We start from the raw sequence: 16657 nt of genomic DNA on the forward strand, positions 1-16657 counted from the left end.
TAAGTATAGAACTTGCTGAAGTGTGGATAGCATAATAATAAAAAAACAGCCCCCACTGATCAGTGGATATAAAATTCTTCTGAAGAAATATGAACAGTACAGTCCTGATGTAACCAGCATTAGGTGTTGTGTGATTTTTGCAGGGGTGCAGTGGGGTATTTTTACTTTATTTAAACAGTACTGTGTTTATTTTAAAACAAAAGAAAAATGTTTCCAAAAAAAAATTTAAGTTGATGAAAAGGCAGCCAAAAATGACTAACACACACCTGCCTGTTTTATTTTGCTAAGTGACAAGTATCAAGTCAGTTCTCAGCAGCAAAAGGGCTATTCACAAATCTTTGCTTGTTCAAACATTAATTTTGCCAGATTCTTCTGTTCTTAGATAACATGTCCCAAGCATATTCTGCACTTGCATCACAGACCTACCAGTCTGGATAAAACTTGTGGAGCTGAAACATCACGATTACTCTGAGTAACTGGAGCACAGAATACAGATCAGCTTGAGTCAGAAAACTCTTTGTGCCTCCCCCACTTTGGAGGATCTCTGAGCCTGCAAATGTGCAGGCTGATGTCATACGGCAAGCAACAGTCCTCGGGAGAGGAGCTTGACTGGGAAGTTTAGCTCTAGGAAATTAAAAGCTGCACTAGGGGGTTTGCTGAGCCAAGCTGTGTCACAACGCTCTCAAAATGCGGTGCCTGTGTTCAGTCCTTAGACCCCTCAGCAGTGATAGCTCGTGCTCCATCTATTACAAACAGAGACCTACTTCAGAAGTGTAAGTAAATTATTTTCCTGGATCTGCTTTCCTCAAGTTTTAATGGCCTTTTTTCTTAGTTTTCTGCCTTCTGTTACTTGTAGGCACATCTGTACTTGTTTTCTTTCCTCCCCCAGTCTGATTTGCAGCTTTTGAGGCAGCTGGTACTACAAAAGATTTAAATGTATTAATAGGGCTTAAAGACACTTTTCATGGTGACTTTTAAAATATCTCAAGTGTGAACTATCTCTGGTCTGGAGTAGGGAGTACTTTTCAGTTTGAGATTTCAGAATAAATGAAGCACTGCACTTTATGCTTCTTTGCATTTTATTGTGTAAAGTGACGTAAGTAGTGAATTAAAGTCTCATCTGCCTATTTCTGAAAAGCAACTTACTCAGGCAGTTGTGACTGAGTTGATGATTTCACCATTCAGAAGGTTTTCCTGTTCAGCTAAATGATACCTCTTTTTTCTCTTTTTTTTTTTATACTTCATAGCTGTGGACTGGAGTTTTGTTTCACATATACTGCCTAGGAGACTGTGGAACTTGCAGTCATCAATTGAAATTGTGACATGAAAGAGCTATTGTCTTCGGCAAAGCAGCTGACACTGACTTTTTTTAAGCTGCAATTAATTAAAAGCCAGTTGTGAACTGTTTTTGTGTTTGAACGATATCTTAACCCAGTCATATGTTACTGAAAGTGAACCCTTCTATTATGTTCTGTACTGTATTTGTCTTTGTGACTAAATGAAAGACACTCACTTGAAGCTTTGAGCTAAAGTAGCATCCACATTTTGATGGTTATTTTATGTCAGTGAAGCTGCAGAGGTGGCAGGTTGGTATAACATGAGTACAATGATAACAGGGTCTGCATGATGGAACTGCTCAGACAAAATTTTGAGTACTGTTGTGTTACCAGAGTGTGTGCATGTGTTTGGACTAGGGCTTGACCAAGCCGCCATGTCAGAACTTGTCAGAGGGAAGCGCAGAATTGTATGAAAGAAAACATTGTCCTCCTGGGAACGTTGGGAGGAAAACTACGTCATTCAGTTTTAATTACACTTATTAGCACTGCTCGGTGTAAAAGGCTTCCTGATGATGCCGTTGCTAAGCCTGTTTTTCAGGACTTCGTGTACGTTTCAACTGAGCTAAGGTTTAAACTTGCTCCATAGGTTCCCTATACTTTGATTAAGTAAAAAGGCGATGATAAACAACCAAGTGTCATTTGAGCAGTGAAGGGCATAACCAAAGAATGTGTTCAGTTAAAGAGATTGCAGAGTAGATAGCAAAACCAAGTTAATACCAGGTTTTTATTTCAGGTTTCTGTCTAGTCAATTTTAACTCAGGCTACAGTGAGTTTTTTCCTGTTTCCTCATATGTCTGTTTCATAATGCTGAAGTCAAGAAGAAGTGGAACAACGATAATGAAAATTAGAAATGTGAATGTAGGTGAAATGGTAACCAATGTTCTTAGTGTAGAAGCAATAAATTAAAAAAACCCCAAACAAACAAGTTCAAGCATTGTGTTAGTGGGTAGCTCAGCAAATGCCATTTATATAATGCATCTGTATGCACCTGACAGCATGGAGGTGGCCAAAATAACTAGGAATGGGCTTTTCACCTCTGCAATCTAAGGGCAAAAATTAGCACTGATCAGAACAATGTTAAATTGAATGGCCTGTGCTATTGGAGATTGGCATGTCCTGTAGAACATACTGCTATGTGGGGTGAAAAGACAAGCTGCATAATACTTGTATGAATTGTGCTGCCTGAAGTGTGGAAGAATAGTAGATAATGTAAAAAGACAGAGTTGGTAAAATTATACAGCAGGGACTGTGTGTCTGAGTGAAGCAAACAAAATGGAACAGGTAAGTTTAAACAGCTACTTTCTCTTGGTTCTCTTAGTAAATGTCTTTCACTTCAAAAAGCTGAAGTATGAGGAGGTACCAAGGACCATATATAACCAAACTTGATGATGCTGACATGGGTGGGAGTGCTTACAGGTGGAATTAGTGGATAAAACAAATCAGTGGCATACACACAATCAGTGTCATACACATAGTCAGTTGAAATTTAAAACTACCAGAAGTCTTCTGGCAGAAGCGCTTTCACAGGTGGACTTTGGTAAAACTTCCTGTGGAATCTGAGTGTCATACCTTCATTACTTACTGGAAATAGTTTCTTTCCTTTCAACTGAGTCAGGATGAGAGGATGTGCCACAACACCATAGCCATACACCTTAGTGTTTCAGTGAGTTCCCCTGAGTACTTGACCAAGAAGTAGCTGGTAACACTGTAAAACCAAGACGTAGTTATCAGTCAAAATCCTTAGTCTTGTTTAGGGTGCCACTGAAATCAGTTGTAAAGTTTTGAAGTTTGTGTGATTTTATGCTGAGCAAGGGCTGGGACTAAGAAAGCATTAGGCAAAGTAGGTCTTCAGGTTCTAGGTATTCAGAGTTGGCCAGCTTTTCTTAATTTTAAATTTAAGTTTGAAAAGTACTCAGGTTTATCAGTGTTGCATTATTATAATTGTTCCTGCAAGGTGTTGTAGGAGGTTTTTCAATGCATTTTAATTTTGATTATAACCTGATTATGTCGCAAACTGATTTTAGAATGCCTGGAGTTGCTGATACATCTTGCTTGAGAGGCATGTAGCAAGGTCTTGCTTACATGTTCCCAGACCTTCTCTTTGCATCTTTAAGATGCACAGCAGGTGTTGGGAAGTCCCCTCACCCTTTCTTGTCTCTGCAGTCGAGTGCAACAGAAATTGCACAAATACATGCACCAAGGAGTGCCTGGGCCTTGTTAGAATGGGGGTGGTGAGCTGTAAAAAGAGGTGGCGTAAAGTGATGTTGGGCCTGACAGTTCAGAAACAGTGCTGGATATACACAAGCGAGGTAGTGTAAGTAAGTACCAATTAACTAATCTGAAGACAAGTAAACTTTGAGTAAGCTGTATAGAAAAATCCCTTCTCTTCAGTGAACTTGGGGAAGCTTTGGCATCCGGGAGGCGAATGATCAGTGTGGGATGGTGGGTAAGGCACTTACATTGGGGTGGGAATGTCACAGTTCATAGAACTGTAGAAACATTTAGGTTGGAAAAGACCTTTAAGATCAAATTCAACTGTTAAGAAACCACTGCCAAGTCCACCCTAAACCATGTCCCTAAATACCATGTTCATGCTCTTGTTCTGCTGTCTTACTTTATTTGGACAAATGACATTAATAAGCAGTGTCACTCGTTCTGAAACGAGTGTGTGTATGTGTGTGCTGGGGGAAGTGCAGGGGTCTGTTTTGTTTTAACCTATACTTTCGTATAGCATGACTCACTGATAACTGAACATGTATTATGGCAGTGTCTTATCGGTGGTTTTATCCCAGGGAAATTGAGCAGGTCAGGATTTGCTTTCACTTCTGCATAGAGACACTACCTATAGGTTTGGAGATCCTTGCCCTTCCCTTTTGTTAATGTGACTGTAATGTACAAGTGTACATGTCCTTTATTGCTGTTTGATGTTCGACACTTTTTTTTTTACACATTCTGAAAGTACTAAATCTGATAGCTGGCTAAGGCTTCGTTCAAAAATTGGACTATGCCAATGAGAAGGAAAAAAATTAGGTAGTAATTCTGATTTATGAGAACTTAATGCTGTAGATCAGTAGAAAGTAAGGACTTTCAGAATATCTTAGAATAGAATTTATTTGATTGTCTCATGAGAATAGTGTTTTTTCTTGTGTGGTTTTTCTGAGAACTAGTTAGTTTTCTATAATAAGGGCTCAAAACATGAGCAACCTCATCTGCAGATGTCTAGAGTACTTGAATGTAAGATGCTATCTTTTTGATAATTGACTTTCTGAAGTTCTTTTATTTAGATTTTGTCTTTAGAATCCTATGTTTTTCTGCAACTTGTATTTTATGAAGCCTGGCAATCAGTCCAGGTGCTGCCGTATCTTCTTTTCCCAGAGGAGGGGCTCATTTTGTTCATGGTAATTTAAACTCTTGAAAAGCTAGTCCTCCTTTACCATAGTCCTCTGAAACCTCTGATTTCAGAGGAGATGATGTAGCTATTTTGTTACATAGATAGCAGAGTGAGCTGAAATTCTCAGCTGCATTGTTTTTTAACTGAGTTAATGTAAAATGTTGGGGGCCTGGGCTAGTTCTTGTAAGTGATTAAAATTTGAAAAGATCTGGAGAGGGCAAGTAGCAATCCGTGATGCTTGGAGAGCATGTATTTCTTACAGCAGCTTTGCTGTCAAAACAAGTATGTTATGCTGCTAAGTACACCTTTGGTGAAACTCTAACTCAATTTGAGAACAGATTACACAGTAATTACTTCTGCCATTTGTATGGATGTTGGTTAGTTTTTTTGCAGTAAAATCTTGGATGTGTAAACATGTAAGTGTGGGAGGGAAACAAGTTCTGAAACAATCTGTATCTTCTCAGTACTGCATAACTCCTAAAAAATGCCAATTTTTTATTAAATAAAAAGCCATTGACTTGTATATTACCTCTGTAAACCACCTCTGAAGTCGTGTCATTTTACTAGAAGAGCTGAGCAATAAAATATAGTGCAAATGTGTTTCTTCTCTAATCATTTCTTGGATGGGGTAGCATTTAGGAATTGTCTTTGAGCAGTGGTTATCTAGAATGGGGGATTTGCTCCTACATTTATATTTCTGTGGATGGACCCCAAATCTGCAAATGGCTTTGTTCTGTAAGTTATTTAATGTGCAGCCTGATCACAGCACTTAATTGTACTTGAATTACTTTTCAGTTTACTTAGCCCCTTGTTTTATTGGCATATTTCATTGTAGATGAAAGACTGAAGTCAAGAATCCAATGTAATTGTTGTCCTGATAATTTAATCTTAATTTGCTTAAATATCTTGTGTACACAGTGAGGAGCTAGGAGAATTCATGGAGGTGAAAGGTGCCAACAGCCCTGGGATCCTTGTGCTGACCACGGGCCTCAGCAAACCTTTTATGCGTCTGGATAAATACCCCACGTTACTCAAAGAACTTGAAAGGCACATGGAGGTATATCTTATCAGCATTTATGTTCCAGCTTAATGATGATTTGACAACAATTATTTTAAAGGTACATGTCAAACATGATGGGACCCAAAATTACATTTGTTTGCTCTTCTGTCAGCCTTCTGAAGTACAGGCTGCAATGCTTTATTTAAAACTCAGTGCAGTGAAACTTCCTGTATAAGCTAAACATTTGAAGTAAAACTGTCCAGAGCAGCTAATCATCACTCCTGGAACAGTCTTATCAGGGTCTTTGGTTGACTTGGCATTGAATGTGTCTCCTACATACTTCTAGAGGGGCCACTATGTTGTAGAAGGAGTGCTGCTTCTTGCCTCAGTGTGTTGAGCACATCACCAAAATAGTCCCTCTGACTCCCAATGAGCGCTGTCCAAAAGTGATCTTTACAATACAGGAAGATGTTCAAGGAGCTACTGTTTTCAGCTTCGAATTTGATAGGTTAGATGTTTGGAGTGTGAACGAAGGAGAGAAATAGAAGGCGTATAGGGGTCTTGTCTTGTCACACAACTTGGCTTGTCAGTCAGTGTGAACACAACATGCTAGTTAGTCTGTAAGGAATGATGTTTGTGACAAAGCTAACATGCCAAATAAAACTCTTTAAATAGTCTCCTCTTGGGGTTTCAAAATCTATTATCCACTAGATCTTGTAAAAGTTCTGTGGCTCCATTTTAAGTATAACTGGAATGTGATAGGTAACTGCAATTTTACTAGAGGCAAGACCTACCAGTGTTTGATGTAAGAAGGCCATGAATGGAGAGCTGATCAGTCTACAATTCAATTTTGCAGAATTGTTTATTTGTTTTTAGTTAAGCCTCTAACCTTTTTTTAATTAATTCTACCTGAACTAAACTTGTTTATGTTTTCTCTGTTGGTTTTAGGATTATCATCCGGATCGTCCAGATATTCAAAAGTCCATGACTGCCTTCAAAAATCTTTCTGTAAGAGTCATAAAAGACTAGATTATATATTTTAAGTGGAATGTTTTCTAATTTGAACTCCCTCTATTGCTTAAAAAAGGTGAAGCTTTTATGTAAATGTTTGTATAGTAAATTTTTGAAAGCCTGGAAGTTGATGCTATTTCTGGGCAAAGCTAAGGATGGTAATTTAGGATGGGGAGTTACAGCAAATAGACTATTGATGTAAAAGTTGCACAAAGCATTCTGCACCTCTTCGTAAGCCCTCTTATCATGCTTCATCTCCCATTCTACTACTGCTAGCATAACTCGTGTCCTTAAGAAGGGCTTCTTAAAACAAATGAGCACATTTTCTGATTTCTCAAATGAATAGAAGCAGGTTAGAGATACTTAAAAATAAGAACACAAAGTTATACACACTCTTGGTTCGCACAGGTGGTGTATCTCTTTCTAGTGAAGAAAGATGGTTTGTTATATTGACATGTATTTCTGAAAGCTGTGTTACTCTTTTCTGCTGAGCATATTTGAACATATCAAAATTTGCAATGTAAAGAAAGGAGAAATTTGAGATACAGCCATGACTGAATTAGAAATGGTAATTGAAGTCAGCGTATTGAAAGGAAAAGTGATAATATTTAAGTTAGCATAACTAGTTCATAAAAATACTGGTAACAGTCATCTAAATGAAAATGCTTCAAGTAAGGTGCTGTCTTCTCTGTACTACAAGCATAGCAGTAAATAAACTGTAGGCAGTTAAATGCCACCCTGATGCCTGATCCTGTCAGATCTTGGAAGCCAAGCAGGGTCAGACCGGGTTAGTACTTGGATGGGAGACCTCCTGGGAATACTGAGGGCTGTAGATTCTAGTCCTGAGGACTTCACTGTCACTGTCCAAGCTCGCTCGGCCGTGGCAGATGAACCTCAGGAGTTAAACAGTGGGGCCAGTTCTGTGCACGCTGAGCCTCACCTAAAAAATCCACTGCGCAGGCTGGAAGGGCACACCCACGTGGGGAGAGCCCTGCCCAAATCTGCGTTTGTGAAGCTTAGCCATGAAGTACAACTGTAATCTTCTTTCTATCCTTAACCCATTCCAAACTGATGGAATTAATAGAGGTGGTATTTTTCCCTTTGGTTGTTAGGCACAATGTCAAGAAGTACGGAAACGAAAAGAACTTGAACTGCAAATACTGACAGAAGCAATCCGCTGTTGGGAGGGAGAGGATATTAAAACACTAGGCAATGTGATTTACATGTCCCAGGTCATGATTCAGTGTGCTGGAAGTGAGGTAATATCCTTCTCATCTTTAATGTTGGTCTTTGCATTTTAAATAAAATTAATGATAATCATCTTGCAACAAATAAACAGAATGCTTCAAAGATGCTAATCTAAGCTGAAATCTTTCTCTGTTGATTTAAGGCCTTTTTTACAAAACCTGAAAAAAAAATCCCTTGAAGATAGATGGTCTCATCTGTAAAATTTACTGAAAAGTGGCTGAATACAGCAGTTATAAACATTGTAAGAGGATTTTTGCAGGACTGTTTCCAAAGTGCATGATTAAACAGGATTTTTCACGTATGTAGTTACGTTATAGGATCATTTTGCATCACAGATACTACAGTGTGTTTTAAAGAGCAAATGTTTTCAAGTTTTATGTGTAAGGAGTCTGAGGCACATCTTTTCTTGCTGTTTTGAGCATGTTACTTAAGTAGTGAATTTTGAAATGCAAGCTTGAAATACTCTGTTATTCTGTGATTCTGAAACAGAATATGAAGACATATTACAAAGTTAAAAGTGTCAAAGTCTGGAGTGATTTTTTTTTTCCTTTGTTTTTGTTTGTTTGTTTTTTAACCAAAGAAACAAACAAAACACAGGAAGAAAACTTGTCTTAACATTTTACCTATGTTAAAAATAACCTTAAAAGCAAGTGTTAGCAAAAAGGAAATGTTATACAGGTTACTGACATGTTTTTACTGCTTGCTATTCCTCTGAAAAATCAATGAAACTTTGAACCTGGTGGGGGCTTTTGAATTGCAGCCTTATTCAGTCAGCTTCCTTCCTTAGCACAAAGATGTCCGTAAATATGAAGAAAAAGGTTTATGTAACTGAATATTTAAAAATGGGTCACTTGATATTTTTCTCTCAGATATTTTGTTAGGTGTTAAAGCAAATAAATAAGATTCAGTAGAGCTGATAGTGCATCTTCTGCAGTCATGTCTCTTTTTGAAGTCTTCAAACCAAAACAATTCAAATCACCACCCCCCACTCTCATTATGAGGTAAAATGTCAAATGTAATAGACTACTAGAAGTTTCTGCATAGCACTACACCTTTTTGAGTAGATATAGAACAGCTTCATTTGTGTAACAGCAATGGGGTTTGGTTCTGTGTTTTCAAAAATTATACAGACGTTTGTAAATGTTTACTGAAGAACAGGAACATTAAAACTTGCTAAGGATTTGTATTTTAGCAAAGATGCTTGAAATGAAGACAGTGGCTTTGTCAATGGATGTATTTGTTTTGTCATAATATTATAGTTTAATGCTTGTCCCTTCTGTTGTCTATAGCAATAGACTGAGTACACTTACTGCTCCTTCCATAGAATTACCCCAAACAAAACCACAACGGACAATTTCATACATGAAAATATCAAATTAAAACCAGAACAAAATAATGAGTTCTTTTGATGTGACTATAGTAATTATTACTTTGCTTTTTCTACTTTGGGGCTTAATCCAGTATTTAAAAATCTGATCTCTCCAATTTGAGACACCACAGTCATGATAATACTGTAACAGCATCCATCTAAATTATAGTTAGAAATATATCCAATATGTAATTTCTTTTTGGCTGTATTTGACCAAACAGTGTTTGTCGTATTAAACAAGGTCAATATTTCACCCAGACTAAAATTTTTGTTTTAAAATGATAGGCTGTACTCTCCAGGAATTATAGACATGTGTTAGTAGGACTTTTCAAGTAGAAAGTAAATAATTCTGTTGTCTTCTTTCCTTACTTTCCTTTTTTTTCTGATTTCAGTCAAGAGTTGCAACAAGCAAATATTTGTGGTGTAATAATGGAATTGTAAAGTTGATAGTTTTTAATAATATAAAATGCAAAAATGGAGAGGGAGGGACTTGTGATAGTGTATTTACTTTTCTATTTTCTCTTTTTACAAGGAAAAGAATGAAAGGTATCTTCTTCTCTTCCCTAACATTTTGCTAATGTTGTCTGCCAGCCCAAGAATGAGTGGGTTTATTTATCAGGTAAAGTAATACATGTACATGTATGTGTAAATGTGCTGAGGTGTGTTTTTTCCAAATGACATTTCATAGGAAACTTGGAAAGATTATTAAACTTCTGCTTTTATAAAGATAAAAAGTGGTTACTGTGAGCCCAGGATTTGTTGGTTTGGTTTTTTTTTCCCAGCTGTGACTATCATCAAGGAGGGGAGGTTTTTTTACCTTTTTCTAGTAGCTAATGAGAAGTATCAGTAGCTTTTGAGATCTGTGTAGGAAAACTGTACTGTTGCTTAGATTTGTTAGTGTTCTTTTCAGTTTCAAGGTTTTTTTTCTTTCATCCCTTTTCTCGGCAGGGGCAGGGAGGCTTTGACTGTATTGGGCACTTGGCATTTTGCCAGCTCAACCCAAGACAGACTGCTGCTTGAATCTTAACAAAATTACAGAGCCCACTTCAGCTTTCCATGGCATGAGTTAGGCTTTTACCATCAGTTTGTTTAAGCATCTTTGAATCAGCAGAACACTTTTAAAATGAATCTTTTATTTTTTTCTGTGTAATGATTGTTGAGTTGCAGTGTAGAAGTTGTTTTGGGGCTCACAGACCAGATTCCCACTGGCTGAAGCTGAACTGAAAGGCATGTTCCAAAAGTGCACTTGATCTACACTGACTGCTGGAGAAGATCAAATACATGGGCTGACATCAGGCCCCAGCCCAAGCCTCGGGCTAGCGCAGCGTAACAGTTCCTGAAATGCATACAATGTGGCCTTTGGGACCTTAGCCCTGGGTGTTTCCCTTCACAAATCCTCTGCTCACTGCTGGTAGACTCAGTCTTTGAGCTCTCTGTCCAGTTTCCTTGCTGAACACTTGTGGCTTTTGTGCCACAAGCCTGTTTCAGAGATGGAACCACTGTGATCTAGGATGAGTGCCATTTGGGTTAGCTCCCTTGTAGCTGTAGGGCATGTTTCGCAGATGCACTTACATTTTGCTTGTGTAGTTCTCAAGACTCCTGAGGTAAATTCACCGTCCATGATTTCCTGAAATCTTTATAAATGTTCTTCATGTATTGTCATGTGGATTTGAGGCATCACAGTAAAGCACCATAAGCAAGGTAAAAACTACAGGAAAGTTCTAAAAGGAGCCAGAGGTTTCACCTGCTAGAAATGCTTCTGTCAATCAGGCACCTGAGCTGTTCGTTCCTTGCTTCTGAGCAGTGATTTGCCTGCTTTAAAGAATGCTGAAGCTTAGTCGTTTGGTGTTCCTACATGATCAACCACAGTCAGTCACAAAATGTTACTTTTTTTTTCTTATTAAGAGCAATTAAATTCCAATATTCATGTTGGGATTCACACCTTACCTGCCACAGTAGCAGCTGGATTTGTCTGAAATAGTGTTGGCTTAGGTGGTTTAAGTGGACAGTCAAGTTTGTTAGCTTTGTACTGCTTCTAATTATTCCAGTGTTGATGGAGATACTAGGAAAGGCAGGTTCCAAGTGGTACATTCAAATTTCTGATGAAGGTAAATTCTTATGTACTTATTACAAAGGAAACTGACTGGAAATTAGGTGTGTTAACAAGCTGTATAAAATAAAACAATCTATCAGGTTTTACTTTGCCTCTCCTATTTCTTCCTCCTCCCTCCTTATTCCCTAGGTGCACATCATTTTTCAATAAACAAATAAATAAGCATTTTTCTGTGCATTTCTCTTCAGCTTCTACTCAGAATGGGCACAACCCCTTCTTAGTGTTCACCATCCAACCCTCTGTTGAATAAAATTTTTTTAATTTTCTTATAACTTCATGTGCTTTTTCATTCACTGAGAATGTCTCACATTTTGCTGATTACATGTTCACACCACATTATTTCAGCACCGTTTGTATCTGAGAGAGTGACTCAGAGCCATGTCTGTATTGCATAATGTGGGCCTCTTGGACAGTTTTTCTGAGGTCTATTTTTCAGAATTAGGATGGATATGTGCAGAAGATGATGTGGTTCCCTCAACAGTTCCCACAGAAATTATGCCACCAGAGGCAACATCCTTCATTACACCCTCCCTGCATTTCTGAGTAGTCCAGTTGTCAGCAGGCTTCTAATTTTCTGATTGACAGTACTGATATCTGCCCCATGAGCTAATGGAGAGAACTTTTAGGAGTGCTAAACTGAAGTTGCAAGGAGCACAGACCCTACTTCACAGGGAGGGGACTGCACAATTGTTTTTTGAAGGAAGGGGAATATAAATGATTTACAAGCTCAGTTCCATTTTCTCTGTGTTTTGCTGACTGTACTTTTTCTTGCCATGTGGTTCAGGTGATCTTTGTCACCAGTCTTTTGTTTGGTGTACCCTCATATTCCCTTACCACCCACATCAGCAGTTCTTGCACATTTCTCCTGTTGTGGTTGTATGCTGTGTTATTCATGAACCAGCAAACAGGGAAAAACAGGGAAAAGAGCAAACTTTAGCTGCATTTTAGTGCATGTAGCCACCATGTTTCCTTCAGCTGCTGCAAGAAAACTCTTCCTTTCTCTTGTATCTTGGGCTTGAGCATGCTCTGTGCATACGGAATACAAGTGATTTGTCATTTCCAAGCTTCTAAGAAACTTTTGTCCACTCTACAGTCATTAGGAAAGAAGAAAGAATAAAGTTGGTTTTCATTCTTTTCTCTTGTTGGAGACAAAATTCCACAGTACAATAGTATTTGCTCTTTCGCCAGCATGTGCTGAATAGTGTTTCTGTGCAGGAGAATACAGGATCTGTCTTAAAGAAGTTTTATTAAAGTTGCATTTTTGGTAAAGCCTTTCATCCTGAAAACATTCAATCTTATTAATTGTTCTCTGTTTCTAAAAGGGTTAAAAAGTTATCCTAAACTGACTTTTTTCCCTGCTTGATTTAAAATGAGATATCTTTTGCCAAATTAATATGTTCTTCTGAAGATATGTTACAAATTTGAAGATGTTTACCTCTTTTTTTTTCCCCAAATACTTCCATGAGTGAATTTAGTAATGGCATTATTAGACAAATAAATCTTCAGTGAATAATTGATGCATTTGCTTAGTGGAATCTTTCTTTATAAATTTACTGGTTCGACAGTCCTTATTTTGAAAGCTAATCAGTTTGCAAACAAATGTGCTTAAAGGCAAGTGTCTCGGTTTGAGGGGAAAAACCAAAATGTTTTACCCACAAGCAGGGGAGGGGCCTCCTCCACAATAATCACACCACTCTTTATCAAATTTAAGAAAAGGAATTTTAATACAAGAAGGATAACTGCTATACATATATATATATATATGTAAACAGACTAGTGCAACCCACTTCCCCAACACCATAAGAGAGAAAAAAAAAACAACAACAAAACCCAGCAGGTTTTCCTCCGGGAGAAAAGGTTATACTTAAGTGTCCTTGTCACAACCCGGCTGGCTGCAGAGTGAGTTTCAGTCCCTCTCCAGCGAAACAGACGAGCAGTGGGCTTTCAGATGGACTCAGTCTCTTCCCCCTGTGTTCCCTGTCCAAGAAGCAGAAAGGTACGAGCAACCAGCAGCAAATCCAAGGCAGGCAGCAGCACGGCAGGAAAACAGCCGTCCGAAGTAGGCAGCGGCAAGACAGCCAGGGAAAACCCCAGCAGTAACCAGCAGGGCAGCCTGCCTCCTTGGAGCCCCCACTCCCCCGTTCCGCCGAGCCAAGACTGAGGAGAATATCCAAAAAAAAAACCAAAAGAGACAAACCTGCCCCCACCCCAGCGATCACAGTTAACTGCTTCTTTTGTTAACCGCTGGCCTGGGCAGTTAAGTGGCAGGGGAGAGAATTTACATAATAATCCCAAACTACAACAGCAAGTCACCATTGCCTCTAATCATGTAATGTGCTTGACCCTGGAGGTCTAAGTTTCAAGAATCTGAGGTTGTGAGGAGTGATCCACTATAACATTTGTATGGATTTCATAGCCTGCATAGTCATTTGCAGAAATTTGACATAGGAAAAACTCGGATGAGATGTTTGTGTTAAGTTTTAAATGTTTTTAAACCCATCAATTTGTGTGTGTTTGTCAATTTACTATGAATGTGTTTGTTCAGAGCTTAAAGTTAGTATTTTCTTTACTTGGTAACGTGCTTGTATGTTTTGGATTTAACTTCAGTGTTACTGCCCTTTTTTTTAAGGGAAAACTGCCCATGACCGGAATGACTATTACAAAGCTAGAAGACAGTGAAAACCATAAAAATGCATTTGAAATATCAGGTATTGCCCATTAATATTTTTATTTACTACTTATTCTACGACATACTATTTCAAACATCAGATGCTCTGTTTGTGCAGAGGAAAAAAAATTTTTCCTTGTGAGTGTGACCAAGCACCCCGGGGTGCCTGGGAAGATATCCATCCTTGGAGGTACTTGAGCTCTCTGGCCATGATTCCAGAAAATCAGCTCTAGGCATCTGTGCTTGAGCAGTGGGGGTGAATGACCTACAGAGGTCCTTCACAGCCTCAGTCATCCTGTGATTATACAAATTTTGTAAAGCAGCTATCCAGAGCCTCACTTGAAGACTGCTTTTTACTGCTTAACTTAGGCAGCTGAGGAGCTATCTTTGCATGGGATTCATCCAGGAATTTCTGTGTCTCAGTGAATGGGGGTAGTAGCCTTGGAGAAGGTCCTTTATAATGAAGCAGTTCACAGTATGCTACTCATTGGAAGAACAGGAATTCCAGAGACTTCGGAAAATCTTTGAGCAAGAGCTTTCTTACAGAAGCAGTCCAGCTCTTTCCTGAGAGACCTTTAGCATCTCTGATACTAATGGTGGTTGCTGTTATGCTTATTTTGGGTAATTTCTGTCTGTTAAGTCATTTGTTTCATCATGTATCATATGTCCTTAGGCCATTTAAAGGACAGTGGGAGCAGAGTTCACATGGCAGAGCTTTGTACCTTCATTTATTTCCTGGATCAGTTCTGCCTCCAAGCAGGTTGCATTTAAGTCAAGTAATTTTGACCCTCTTAAGTGGCTCACAATATCATATCAGTGCTGTGAGGCACAGGGGGAAAAACTGCTGATGGTGTGTGGTTTTCTGAGATAATGCCGTAGAGCTGACCTCAAGAAGAATGTGAGTTAATTGCAGAAAATAATTTTTGATTAAGATTGCATTTCCAAGTAACTTTTGTCTCAACTTTAATACTGGATTGAGACCAATTTTATGCTGCCTTCTGGAAGAAGATCAGTGAACTCTGTTGTGTAACTTTCCCTATATTGTAGTGTACATACTCAAGAACAACATTCTAGGATGTATGCTGGCTTTCCTGGGGAAGAAGGAGAGCTATAAGGCTACTGCTAGTTGAGCCTGTCTCCTACATCTATTTCTTGACCTTAAAGGTTGTGCTTAATTACTATGCTTAATTACTAAATCTGTGGAAAAAAGTAGAACCCCTTTGTTTGGCTAAGAATTAACTGCATGGAGGGGATGTTTATTACATGCTGGACAGATGTGGGGGGCCTGCTGTACTGAAAATACACATTAAAATTTTTTGTTCAGTACTTAGAGGAGATAATGTTTTAGGAAATGAGTGTCTTTTATGATTATATCACACTGACTAAGTTGTTCTTCTGTCGTTTCCTATGTCTTCTGGTATCTATCACCTAGGAAACATGATTGAAAGGATACTAGTTTCTTGTAACAACCAACAAGATTTGCATGAATGGGTGGATCACCTGCAGAGGCAAACCAAAGTCACAACTGTTGGGAATCCCACCATTAAGCCTCACTCTGTGCCATCTCACACGGTAAGAAAGAGCCTTTGGATTGAAGGGAATGAGCAGAATTAAGTTGTCTCGCAAATATAGCACAGTGGAAAGCATTATTTTTTTTAGCCATTAGTAACAAGAACTGAATGTTGTGACTGTAGTTTAATGGGTCAAGAGATCATTCTGATTTTAATTGTGTGAACAAAAAATAAAATGCTTAGATCTTGGTGTAATAGTTTACTGGGGTAAAAAAAATTCGTTTCCATTACTCTTTCTATTTTGACCAAGTAAGGCATTACCATCTTTTAAGTATAGTTAAAATAGTAAGTTTTAATGGTTAATGTACTTGACAGGCTGTGGAGAAACAATTTTCTTTTGGGTTCTGCATTGGAGTTGTTGGATGTGAATGGGTCTAAATTTATCTCCATCCTTAATGGTGAGAGAAGTGGGAGTGTACAGCTGCTTGTAGCTGTTCTTTCTTTAGTGTTTGCTCTGTCTCTGGTAGGCAATAAAAAATTGTTTAAGTTCCATTTTTTTCAAATAATTTATTGTAAATATTTTCAAAGGTCAGCTGTAATAAACAGAAGTACTCTGTACCAAGTGAGATTATTTCACCAGTCCTTGATGATACTGTGTCTTCATTCTGAGAATGTTTTCTTTTCTTTCCAACCATTTTTGACAGCTTCCTTCCCATCCAGTAACACCCTCCAGTAAGCATTCAGACAGCAAGCCTATACCACTGACTCCTGCATACCACACTCTCCCTCATCCATCACATCATGGGACTCCACATACCACGATAAACTGGGGACCACTGGAACCTCCGAAAACGCCCAAGCCTTGGAGCCTGAGCTGCTTACGGCCTGCGCCGCCCCTGCGCCCCTCAGCAGCTCTGTGCTATAAAGAGGTGAGGTGCAGCAGCCAAGAAATAGGACTGTAGCAGGGCTACAAGGGCAAGTTTTAACTTTTTCACACATCTTCACTTTA

At 38.6% G+C, this 16657-nt stretch overlaps 1 protein-coding gene across 6 annotated transcripts in view; it reads left to right on the forward strand.

Annotated features, from left to right (window-relative positions):
• ARHGEF7 (Rho guanine nucleotide exchange factor 7) overlaps positions 1-16657 on the forward strand; it is a 126994-nt gene that overhangs the window by 85698 nt on the left and 24639 nt on the right. For all 6 annotated transcript variants that reach the window (XM_071569522.1, XM_071569112.1, XM_071569361.1 and 3 more), the window contains 7 exons: positions 5647-5785; positions 6677-6736; positions 7852-7998; positions 9889-9975; positions 14099-14177; positions 15570-15709; positions 16353-16577. In XM_071569522.1, the coding sequence (XP_071425623.1) occupies positions 5647-5785; positions 6677-6736; positions 7852-7998; positions 9889-9975; positions 14099-14177; positions 15570-15709; positions 16353-16577 (877 nt within the window). The remainder of the gene's footprint in view (positions 1-5646; positions 5786-6676; positions 6737-7851; positions 7999-9888; positions 9976-14098; positions 14178-15569; positions 15710-16352; positions 16578-16657) is intronic.

Source organism: Pithys albifrons, chromosome 1, assembly GCF_047495875.1.
Source record: "Pithys albifrons albifrons isolate INPA30051 chromosome 1, PitAlb_v1, whole genome shotgun sequence".
In the NCBI taxonomy this organism is placed as follows: domain Eukaryota; kingdom Metazoa; phylum Chordata; class Aves; order Passeriformes; family Thamnophilidae; genus Pithys; species Pithys albifrons.